General features: G+C 44.8%; 1 protein-coding gene across 7 annotated transcripts in view; it reads left to right on the top strand.

The window, feature by feature from the left end:
- The window catches only part of LOC117467646 (apoptosis-stimulating of p53 protein 1-like), a 132,600-nt gene that overhangs the window by 41,767 nt on the left and 78,532 nt on the right, over positions 1–12,301 (top strand). For 5 of the 7 annotated variants that reach the window (XM_034111423.2, XM_034111421.2, XM_034111426.2 and 2 more), the window contains 2 exons: positions 1,599–1,746; positions 10,443–10,550. In XM_034111423.2, coding sequence (XP_033967314.1) covers positions 1,599–1,746; positions 10,443–10,550 — 256 coding nt within the window. Of the gene's footprint in view, positions 1–1,598; positions 1,747–10,442; positions 10,551–10,760; positions 11,003–11,293; positions 11,444–12,301 lie in introns of those variants that run through there. The other 2 variants (XM_034111428.2, XM_034111429.2) reach the window with 2 other exon arrangements.

Genomic DNA, 12,301 nt, shown 5'->3' with positions numbered 1-12,301 from the left:
TCAGCTGAGCCGTATCTGGCCGTGCAACACTCACAGCGTCACATACTGGATGCAGAAGTATTATTTTAAGCAACACAGGCAGTGATATCCTAAACGTGTTAATATGTGGCGCGCATTTAAACACTTACTTGTTACCAGCTGTGTTCACCTTGCAGGTGCAGCTCTGTGGCTTTGATCCTGGATAAAGTGTTTAAGTCATGGATATTTAATTTAACTTCTTCATATGTCTAATATTATAGTTGGCTTTTCATTCAGGAAGTATGACGCTGCGCTGTCAGTACGCTTCTCCATGTTTGTGATTGGTCGAATGCTCCAAATACCACCCCTTTCATGTGAACGCGCACCTAACTAGATAGGACACGGCTGGCTTGAGCGATCCACTTGATAACCCGCGTCGTAGTACAGTTTAGCGAGAGCGCGTATGTTTTGGATTAGGCCAACCGGCTAACTCAAACATATCCAGGTTAGGTTGAACCGGCTTCGTAGTCCAGGCTCCTGTAGCCCCTGCCGGAGGGCAGCAGGTTGAACAGGTGAAAGCCGGGGTGTGAGCTGTCCTTAACAATGTGTTTGGCTCTACTGAGGTAGCGGGAGGTGTAGATGTCCATCAGGGAGGGGAGAGGGCAGCCGATGATCCTCTGTGCTGCTTTTACGACTCTCTGGAGCCTCATCCTGTCGGCCTCAGTGCAGCTGGCGTACCACACTGTGATGCAGACGCTGCTGGGCCTTCTTGATGACAGCTGTGGTGGTGTCCTTCCAGGAGAGGTTGTTGGTGATGATGACGCCGAATACTTTATACTTTTACTTGTAACATTTTGAATGCAGGACTTTTTATTGTAACCGAGTATTCCTACACTCTGGTACAAGATCTGAACTTCTCCCACCTCTGGCAGTACATCCTGAGTGGTTACCAAAAGAAAACCCTGCTCTGAAGGTTATTTTCATTTTACAAATCCTGCACTCAGCTTTGCTTTCTCCAATATCATTGAAATGCAGCAGATGCTGCTTCTTTTTTCGGTTTTCGCTCATTTCTTGACTTTTACCGACGCGCTTGTATTTAAATCCGGCTCCCCGTCGCCCTGTGCAGCTGGCCTGTACCACTACACCTGCTGTCTTTGGAGCGTCTGCCCCCCACCCTTCTTTCACATAATGGTATGATCCTAGTGTGTCCTCGCATATGATTGGCCGCATGGTGGCCCAGCTAAATAAAGACCCGCCCCTGCCTGCAAGGATTCTCAGCAAGAGTAGGAGCGGCTGAAGTTTCGGCTCTCCCCGACGCGAGTCTGCTCTTCTAGCGGCAGCTCGCGATCGGCGTGTTGGAGACCTCTGAATTAAATGATCAAGTCACCTCAAGTCAGAAGGCTCGAGTCCAAGTCAAGTCCCGAGTCATTGGTGTTCAAGTCCAAGTCAAGTCGCAAGTGTTTTGTGATTTTGTCAAGTCGAGTCCAAAGTCATCAAATTGGTGACTCGAGTCTGACTCGAGTCCACACTTCCACTAATCAGTGAGAAGAACTTCCATTATGCTCATGTTCCTGAAGTGGAAAGGTGATATACATTAAGCCATTTTATGACATCTGACATATTTGTTTCTATGGTTACAGGTGATCCTGACAGTCTACCTCAATGACACCCAGCAGATGCTTACTGAGGTCCCGGTTACTCCGGCAACCAGAGTGATTGACGTTGTGGAATACTGTAAAGAAGCCGGAGAGGGGGAGTGTCACCTCGCTGAAGTATGGAACGGACACGGTGAGTCCATCCCATCTACACTACAGTATGACACTAGTACAAATATGACATTTGGAACACATTTAAAACAGTTAAAATAAAGAAGGAATGATGAAGACCAAAAGAAAGTTAAACATAAGATGATCATAAGCAGATGATCAACTATTGTATACATAAATGACATGTTTTCAGCTTTCTGCTCAAGGTGAGCTGATTGAATCATGAACACTTTAACTTTAACAGTCTTTAACAGACTGAGAGGTGGTCCTTATTGGAAATGAACTCATTAGACTAACATCTAGATGTTTACACACATTGGGCTCAGACATCTTGGTGAATACAAGATCTTTGATTACAGAGATCACGTGGATGACGTAAGGTATGTGTGCATGTTACGCGCCAGTGAAATAAAAGATGGACACTCGGAATGAAAGAAGTGGTCCGCTGCATCTGTTTATGTAGACACTTACATGTCCATGGAACAGAATATCACATGGTGTCAGAGTTAGTTCATTTATCATCGACCTGACGACGGAAGATGGAGAACACAGGCGTTCCAACACCACGAATGGACTGAGACTCGTCTAATCTGCCGGACGCATGGAGAAAGTTTCGGCAGCATGTGCAGCTAATGTTTTCAGGCCCGCTACCTGCTAAAGACGAGGAGGACACATGTAGCTATCTACTCCTATGGATTGGGGAAAGGCAGAGATGTTTTTACACATGGACTCTCACAGAAGACCAAAGCAAGGTACTAAAAACGTACTATGACGGTTTTGAAGCTTATGTAACTCCGAAAGCAAATCCCATATTTGCGCGCTATAAATTTCATGAAAAGATCCAAGGAGACAGTGAGAGTTTTGACCAGTTTGTAACGGAGCTACAATTGCTAAGTAAAGACTGCAACTACCCAAACAGTGAGGAAATGATTAGAGACAGGATTGTCTTTGCTACAAACTCACAAAGAGTGCGCGAAAAACTGCTATGTCACGGTCCAGACGTGACGCTAGAGAAAGCCATTGACATTGCACGTTCACATCACAGCAGCAGCTGAAGACAATGCTAACCCCGCTGCTAGCCACGACAGTCGCTCTGCTCACGCGGTTAGCAGAAAACCTTTTAGAGCAGACCAAGCATCCCGTGGGCACAAGACGATATGGAATGATCGTATCAGCACCGTGAGGAGCAAGGAATGTGGAGCGTGCGGGAGGGAGCACAGTCGCACTGAGGAATGTCCAGCAAAGGGTCGCCAATGCAGCAAATGCAAGAAGCCCAACCACTTTGCTAAAGTGTGTAGGTCACAAACACAGCAGCCACAGACGAGATATCATCCCAGACCATCTCAAACAGTGCAGAACAGTCACTAGAAGAACTCTATATTGATGCTATCATAGAAGAGCATGAAAACACAGATAGTGAACAGGCATATGCAGAAGTAGGAATAGGAAAAGCGAGGAACAAACTGAAGTTTAAAATGGACACTGGTGCTCAGACTAGTATTATACCAGCAGACACATTCCGCAAGATATATGGAAGTGTAATACTAGGCCCCCCATCAAGCAAACTCTCAGGTTATGGTGGGCACGGGATAGACGCAGAAGGAACATGTACTGACATGTAAACACGGTGAGAAAACAGCCATGGTAGGTTTTGACATAGTCCATACAAATGCTCCACCTCTGTTAGGCTTAAGAGCATGTCTAGATTTAAACCTAGTCAAAATGATACATGTAGTTGATGCAAAGCCGATAACACACGCAACCATGATGGAAGAGTTTGCTGATGTGTTTGAAGGCATCGGACTGTTTCCTGGAGAATGCAGTTTCCAACTCAAACCCTCGGTACCACCAGTGGTACGTCCACCTCGACGCATCCCATATGCTCTGCGGGACCGGCTCAAGGATGAGTTGGACGACATGGAAAAACTGGACGTTATCCAAAAAGTCACAGAGCCAACTGAATGGGTTAATGCACTAGTAGTGTTGGAGAAGCCGAAAACAAATAGGCTGAGAATATGCCTAGACCCCCGCGCCCTGAACAAAGCTATCCAAAGACCCCACTATCCACTCCCTACTCTAGATGACGTCACACCAAAACTGGCTGGAGCACAGTATTTCAGTGTACTAGACGCCAGATCTGGATACTGGAATATAAAGCTCACACACGACTCATCTATGCTAACCACGTTCAACACGATCTACGGCAGGTACCGTTTCAAGAGACTGCCTTTTGGAATCATATCTGCTCAGGATGAGTTCCAGAGGAGAGTGGATGAGGCCTATGAGGGGCTTCCAGGCGTTGCCGCCATCGTAGATGACATCATAGTCTACGGCCGCACCAAAGAGGAGCACGACGCCAGCCTGCGTGCCATGTTGGAGAGAACCAGATAAAAAGGCATAAAGCTGAATAAGGACAAGTGCAAAGTCTGTGTGCCTGAGGTAAGCTATTTTGGACAAAAGCTGACAAGAGAAGGCATCCGCCCTGACCCGAACAAGATTAAGGCCATCAAAGAAATGCCTAAACCACAAAGCAAGGCAGAGTTGAAGACCATACTGGGCATGGTCACTTACCTTTCCAGGTTCGCCCCGAGAATGTAAGAGGCAACAGCTCCACTCCGCAAACTGTTAAAGGAAAACAGTGAGTTTGTGTGGGACTCAAATCATGATGCAGCCTTCCAACGAGTAAAAGACATCCTAACACAGGAGCCTGGCCCAGTGCTCACCTACTTCGATCACACAAAGGATGTGAAGTTACAAGTCGATGTTTCCAAACACGGCTTAGGAGCTGTCCTGCTCCAGGAAGAGAAACCAGTCGCATCAAAGACACTGACTGAAACTGAAGAGAACTATGCTCAGATGGAAAAGGAGCTATATGCAGTGCTCTTTGGATGTAGGCGGTTTCACCAATACCTGTACGGACGACAGGTGATCGTCGAGTCAGATCATAAGCCACTTGAGTCAATCCTGCGTAAGCCCTTAGCAGCTGCACCACCACGTCTGCAACGCATGATACTGCAGCTACAGAGATATGACATCACTATCGAAAACAAACCAGGAAAACAAATCCCCGTCGCAGACACTCTGTCCAGAAAGCCACTTGAGTGTTACGACCGCTCCATGAGCGAGGGCGTGGACTACCGAACACACTGTGATCAGCAACGCTCCGGGAAGCGACCGCACAATGGGAGATCAGAGCCGCTACAGCCGAAGATGAGCAGCGCTCAGTGCTGACACAGGTGATCCAAGCAGGGTGGCCCGAGAAAATCAAAAAATGTCCACCTGCAGTCTCAGAGTATTGGAATCATAGGGATGAGATATCAGAGATAGGTGGCATCCTACTGGAAGGAGAGAAAATCATCGTGCCGCACTCACTCAGGGCTGAAATGCTTTCACGCATTCACACAGGACACTTGGGGATGGAAGAGTGCAAACAACGTGCAAGAGATGGGCTGTTCTGGCCACGGATGGGTAAGCAGATAGAGACACTAGTAGGGACCTGCAGCACCTGCCTTGAGCGACGCAGCTCACTCCCAAAGAGCCTATGATGTCACACCCAACCCCAGAACAACCTTGGCAGGTAATAGCCACTGATCTGTTCACATGGAACAGTGCTGACTATGGAGTTGTACTTGACTATTATAGTAGGTACTTTGAGGTAGAATCACCAGCCTCACCTCCTCAGTAGCCATCCAAAAGCTGAAGGCCACGTTCGCTTGATTTGGAATACCACAGACACTAGTCAGCGATAATGGACCTTGCTACAGTTCACAAGAGTTTAAAGCTTTTGCTCATGCATGGGACTGCAAGCATGTCACAAGCAGTCCTCTGTATCCACAGAGCAACGGGCTAGCAGAAAAGACAGTTCAGACTGCCAAAGCTCTCATGGACAAAGCACCCGCTCAGAGAACTGACTTGTACCTCAGCTTGTTGGAGTATAGAAACACACCAGTGGATGGTTTGAAATCGCCAGTGCAGCTACTCATGAGCAAGCGTCTGCGCTCCATCCTTCCCACCACTGAAAAGCATCTGCAACCAGAGCTTGCCTGTCGCAGCACCGTTCACAGCAGGAGAGAACAGTGCCAAACACGACAACAACAATATTATGACAGGAATGCCAGATCACTGCCTGCACTACCAGTGGGAGCCACGATCCGCTTCCAGCTTCCAACAGGGACATGGGAACCTGCAACAGTAGTCGAGCCAGCAGGTACCCAGAGATCCTACAACGTCTGCACGGACGGAGGTCACATGTTTCACACAGATCAGGAGACTCCATCAGACGAGCAGTTGGAGCCTGAGGACACTGAGACTTTGCAGCAGGATGCTGAGAAACAAACAGGCCCCAGAGAGCAATCACACATTGTTTACAATAAGATCACAAGATCAGGCCGCATAGTGAAGCCAAGAGATACGTGTTAAATCTGTAAAAAAAAAGAAGAGAAATGCAACACTGACAATGCACTGTGGTTTTTATTCGTTTAGAAATTGAATTCAACAGTTTGGTTTCAGAAGCAGTACTACATGCTCTATTAGAATTATTTCTGGGCAACTGTTCAACAAGATAAGTTAAACTGCAGAAGTGTTTACTAAATGTTGATGTACCAGCCTTATAATATTCCCTCAGTGATAGAGTAATCACAATTAGTAGATATAGTGCCTCAAGATGTACATTTATTTTAAATGCATATGGTTATAATTTGTTATGGCAGCTTTACTGTTCTTTTCTAAAGAAGGTGTATTCACCAAGATGTAACATCTTGGTGAATACAAGATCTTTGATTACAGAGATCACGTGGATGGCGTAAGCCGTAAGGTATGTGTGCATGTTAGGCACCAGTGAAATAAAAGATGGACACTCGGAATGAAAGAAGTGGTCCGCTTCATCTGTTTATGTAGACACTTACATGTCCATGGAACAGAATATTACAGGCTCAATGCAGCATCATTACTTTACATTTCTCTTTAGATTAAAAGAAGCCAGTTTAAAATCAGTTTAAAGGCCTGTAATACGAAGCAGGATTTTCGCTTAGCAGGCTAACTTCAGGGAAAACTCGGGGTTTCCGGTCCTACAGCGCTGGTTCTCTTTTTAGCGGGCTAGATCTCCATGGTAACTAATGCTGAGTGGCTAACCTGCTCCGGAGCAGGTTAGGTTGCAGGCTAAGAGATCAACTCAGTGAAAGCACTGCCTGCTGACTAGGGCTGTACCCGAATATTCGTTCGTTGGAGTACTATTCGGGTTTCAATTTCGTTATTCGTTTTTTTCGTTTTTTCCCGTTTTTTTTTCAAATTCAATTGATTGAAATCTCCAATATCAACGTAAGAGCTTGTTCGGGGGGTGCTAACACTTAACCATAAACGTTATCGTTTACTTTCTCCGTCTTTATATAGATATTAGTTTTCTCCGTTAATCTCCGTCACATTGTTTCCAAAGCAACAACAACTTCCTGTCAACAGCGCTACATCTCCTTCAAAATAAAAGCATGTCCATAAATAGGAAGCCAAGCCAAATTACACTTAAGACATATACAACTGCAACAAAAGTAACACACACAATGTGATATCCTTTTACATTTCAAAGAACACAAATTGGGTTAATAACTATAAAACAACAATACTGTAGAATAACAAAATGAATGCCGTGAATACACCAAAATACACGTGTTGAAGCGGTTTGCTGCTGATTTCTACAGTAGGTGGCGCTGTAGTCTGCCACAAAAGCAGCGAAGAAGACTTCTCACAGATTCAGCCCTTGCAAAAACAGGGCTAAAAAAGAGCAAATAGAGCGAAATGAGGCATGGCTAAAATGCATGATCTGTTTGGTATTTTGAAAAAAAAACTTTGCAGACATGTTTTATATAGGTATGGCCCTACAATATATCATTCAAATATAGCATGATAGGTCCACTTTAAATATCTGCCACAACATAAGTAACCAGATCAAAGTAACATTACGTACAGTCCGCTGCACTGTGAGTGCAGACGTCGATGTGTCCCATTATCATTCATATCACATCATATCATAATGTATCATATATATCCTGATCTGAGTCAGCTTCTTGAGCCGTATCTGGCCGTGCAACACTCACAGTGTCACATAGGGCCTACTGTATGCAGAAGTATCATTTTAAGCAACGCATTAAGTTGACGAAACACTCGAGACAAATGTAATTAAAGTCAGATCCACTCGTGTTTTAGACGGGGCAGTGATATCATAAACCTGTTAATGTACGCATTCAAACACTTGTTCTGTTCCCAGCTGTATTCACCTTGCAGGTGCAGCTCTGTGGCTTTTATCCTGGATCAAGTGTTTAAGTCATGGATGTTTAAAGTTTAACTTCTTCATATTTGACTAGTATTAAAGTTCACTTTTCATTCAGGAAGTATGACGCTGTGCTGTCAGTACGCTTCTCCAGGTTTGTGATTGGTCGAATGCTCCAGATACCACCCCTTTCATGTGAACGCGCACCTAACTAGATAGGACACGGCTGGCTTGAGCGATCCACTTGATAACCCGCGTCGTAGGACCGCTTAGCGAGAGCGCGTATGTTGTGGATTAGGCCAACCGGCTAACTCAAACATATCCAGGTTAGGTTGAACCAGCTTCGTAGTACAGGCCTCTGGTGTTTTAAATGATGATTCCCATTTATCCATTTATGTGATTGTTACTTATAAGCATGGGTAACGCCCCCCGAAACACTATAGTATATTCATGCCACCAATAACAGGATGTACAATAATAAAGATAGCTGTAGTGAAATGTGAGTACTGCGAAATGTGAGTACTGCTAAATAAACGTAAACAATGTAATCCTGTGATTTTACTGGTGGGACATCATCTTTTTTTTATAATGCTCAAATGAAAAAGTCATTTTTACCTTATGTTGGATTAACGTTCACATTTGTGGAGTGTAAAACAAGATGTTTTGATTTCTTATCCTGGTAAGATGCTTCCCGATTACTTGTAAACATGTTTGTTTTTCACCTAGGAGAAGAGCAAAAATAAGACAACAGAAATCAATGTGTATCAAAAACATCTTAATAAAACAAGACCTACTGCAGGTGTTTGATTATATATACATTATATTTCTATGGAAGTCTGTCAATATATAAACATGTCCCTAATGTTTGTTATACAGACTGTTTACATATATAATGAAGCATGACCTCACTACATGATGATAATAATGACTGCAGGAGCCAGACATGCTTAAACACACATCTTGTTTACTACTCAGAAATACCATTTACACAATGTTTTAGATCTTTTCTGAGTTAAAGGGTATTTATGTGATTTCATCTGGAATGATTTGACAGTTTAATAGCAGCTTGTCTCGGTGTGGCCACATGGATTGCTCTGCGGGCGATTATAAAACAGTGAGACCACAGCTACACGTTGAGGAATCGATACAGCGCTAAGTGAGTGCTGTGAACGGCATGGCCATATCAACATGAACAGAGCAGTCCATCACATGCGCACCCTCAGAGCCACTGTGTCCATTAAGGCCTGGCCTACATGCATTCAGTCACCTCAGTGTGTCAGTGCAGCGCGCAGGCAGGCTATACATGGCTCTGATACTGTTTCTGGGGGGGGGGCAGCACGTAGTATATGGCGTGTGAAATGTTGTTGCCTTTGAGATGAGAGGCCGTGCCTCAAGGCCCACGTCTTTGTGTACATGTGTGTGTTGTTAGTAGAGCTAAAGGAAAAGATCAAAGGAAGGCTGTGGCTCAGGGGTGTTTGGCCGTCTGCCAATCAGAGGGTTAGTGGTTCGATTCCCAGACCCTGGAGAGAAGATGTCAAAGTGTCCTTTACCTCCAGAGGCATTGCCAACAATCTAGAGGTGCTTAAAATAAAAGTCTCAGTTACATTTAATTTAATGACAAAACAAACATGACTCATATAAGAATAGAGTTTCTTATTGTTCTTATTTTTGCTACCAAAGAATCTAGCTGTTTCGACTGACTCTGAGCTACAGTTAACATGCACTGAGAAAACTGAAACGTTGACACAAGTGTATTAGGATATCTGAAAGCAATACTAATATGAAGTTGAACCTAATATTCTTTGTTGTGAATGTAATCTAAGTGCTCCGTCTGTAGGGACGGCGTGGGGGCCGAAGGGTTCAGTCTAAGTCCCGATTGGCCCAGACACACCGAGTGTTCAGTTTGCTCTGAACACCTCGCCATAACACAACATGAATGTGTTTGTTTGTCTACAGTATGTTTATATGTATTCAGTCCTCGTGTGTAAAGGTCCTGTTTATATGTGTGTACTGTACTGTACTACATAACAGGGTGAACAATTGCATTTTCCTTGGTGATAAATAAAGAGTCTTCTTGGAAAGGGAATACAAAACATCTAAACACTGTTTTAGTGAAAAGCGTTTAGTTGTGCAAGTTTAGCATGAATACATGTTACCTTTTGTTTCTTAGGTTTGCTATGTTGACATTATTGCAATCAGTTGTTATAACATCTTTAATTATAAAAAGTATAATTATATATAAAACCTTAAATAAGCTTTGTTATTGAATATGTCTTTCGGCTCCAGACAGCATGTAGTTGGTGGCACGGGGCAGAAGGGCTCTTTGAAGTAAAGGTGACCTGCTTGAGGCGAAGCAGGGTTTTACAAGTTTAAATATTGTGACCATAATAACTGAATGAATACAAATACTATCACAATAGAGCTGTACTAATCGTTCCTCCCCTTCTACCTCCTTTCAGAGCGTGTTCTCCCTCAGGAGATGTTACTGTTGGCTCTGCTCCAGCAGTGGGGGGGCAGGAGGCCGGAGGTCAGCTTCTACCTCAGACACGGCGCCTTCTGGTCACAAGGTGCACCAGACAAACGCACACACACATGCGGATCACAACTAAACATCTTGTGTGTAAAAGCCGCCTGACAGCATGCATTAAGTCACATGTGGAAAACCCACACGTACACACAAACCCACACACACACACACACACACACACACATGTACACACACACACACACACACACACACACACGCACACACACACACACACACACACACACACACACACACACACACACACACACACACACACGCACACACACACACACACACACACACACACACACACACACACACACACACACACACACACGCACACACACACACACACACACACACATCACTTCAGATGACATTACATTGACTTACATGCATTTCCTGGAGAGAGAGGGGGGTCAGAGGACTGAAGACCTTGGATCTGATGCACAGATATCAGATCATTGAAATGAGACTTCTCAACAATTGTAGGTATGTAAGTTAATCTACAACTAAAGAACACATCGACCATGTCGTACTTATTTCAGCATTAAGCGTCGATGCTGATCCAAACTAGCCGGGCTGAACGGTTTTATTATCTCTGTTGAGCAAAAGAGCATGAATGATTGTGTAACATTAGTGTTACCTCCAGCTGCAGGGCTCTATAGCTCCCTGTGTGTGTGTGTGTGTGTGTGTGTGTGTGTGTGTGTGTGTGTGTGTGTGTGTGTGTGTGTGTGTGTGTGTGTGTGTGTGTGTGTGTGTGTGTGTGTGTGCTCCCTGCAGGAACAGCACAACCTCACCACCTGCTGGTGCACTTCCATGTCTCCTCATTCATTGAAAGCATCCATTAGAGCCCCAGTAGTATCACGTGCTCGTGAACTGTGGCATCTGGATTAGAATCAGGGTTACTGGTATGAGGGGCGCACGCCAAAGGTAAGAGGATGCAGCGCTCAAGGACACCTCGGCAGTACTCATAGTGCACGTTTTTATGGGCAGCATTAGCTCAGGGGGGTAAAGCTGATCTACCAATCAGAGGGGCAGTGGTTCAATCCCCCCCCCCTGCAGTCAGCACGTCCTTGGGCATATGCGTAACCCCAAAATGCTCATGCAGGCATTTCAACAGAAACAAAGTGTGTCGGTTGCTTTGTGGCAGCAGGGTGCGGTGGAGAGGGAGATGCACAGAGCAGCAGATCTTATCCGCCTGCTGCTCTCCATTGGTCCCTCGTTCCCACCTTGCTGCAGCCACACTGTCTTTGCTCTGCACCTTTTTAAACCACGCTGCTCTCCATTGGTCCACGGACCAGAGCCACACGTTATCATAATGCACTAACCTCTCCTAGTTTCATTTCACGTTATCCGCCCTCTGCGGCTCACTGAAGGTGCCTGTGCCACGTTAACACCTCTCACACAAGGACACCGTCGTCCTCTCAAAGCGTACACACATTTGGTTTGAGAGTCTTACCAAATAACCAGGCATGTAATGAAGAGTGAGATATTTATACTGCGATGATGAAGTAGTTAATTAGTCAAAAGTAGGATGTACGCAATCTATCTGTAAACCTTTCAAAATAATTCAAAACATTGTTTCCACCCACCTTCCTCCTGTTACCCCATGGTGTGGTTTGATGGTAAACCGGGCTCATAGTGTTGAACAGAACAATATTTAGATAGAACCAAATCAGTTTGCACACATGACAGTGACGAGCTGCCTGTCCACCATTGTTCTGAAGTACACCAGTGTTGGAAGAAGTACTCAGATCCTTTACTTAAGTAAAAGTACAAATTCTATGA

This window comes from Pseudochaenichthys georgianus, chromosome 22 (assembly GCF_902827115.2).
Source record: "Pseudochaenichthys georgianus chromosome 22, fPseGeo1.2, whole genome shotgun sequence".
Lineage (NCBI taxonomy): Eukaryota > Metazoa > Chordata > Actinopteri > Perciformes > Channichthyidae > Pseudochaenichthys > Pseudochaenichthys georgianus.
This window is presented reverse-complemented; position numbering and strand designations above follow the sequence as displayed.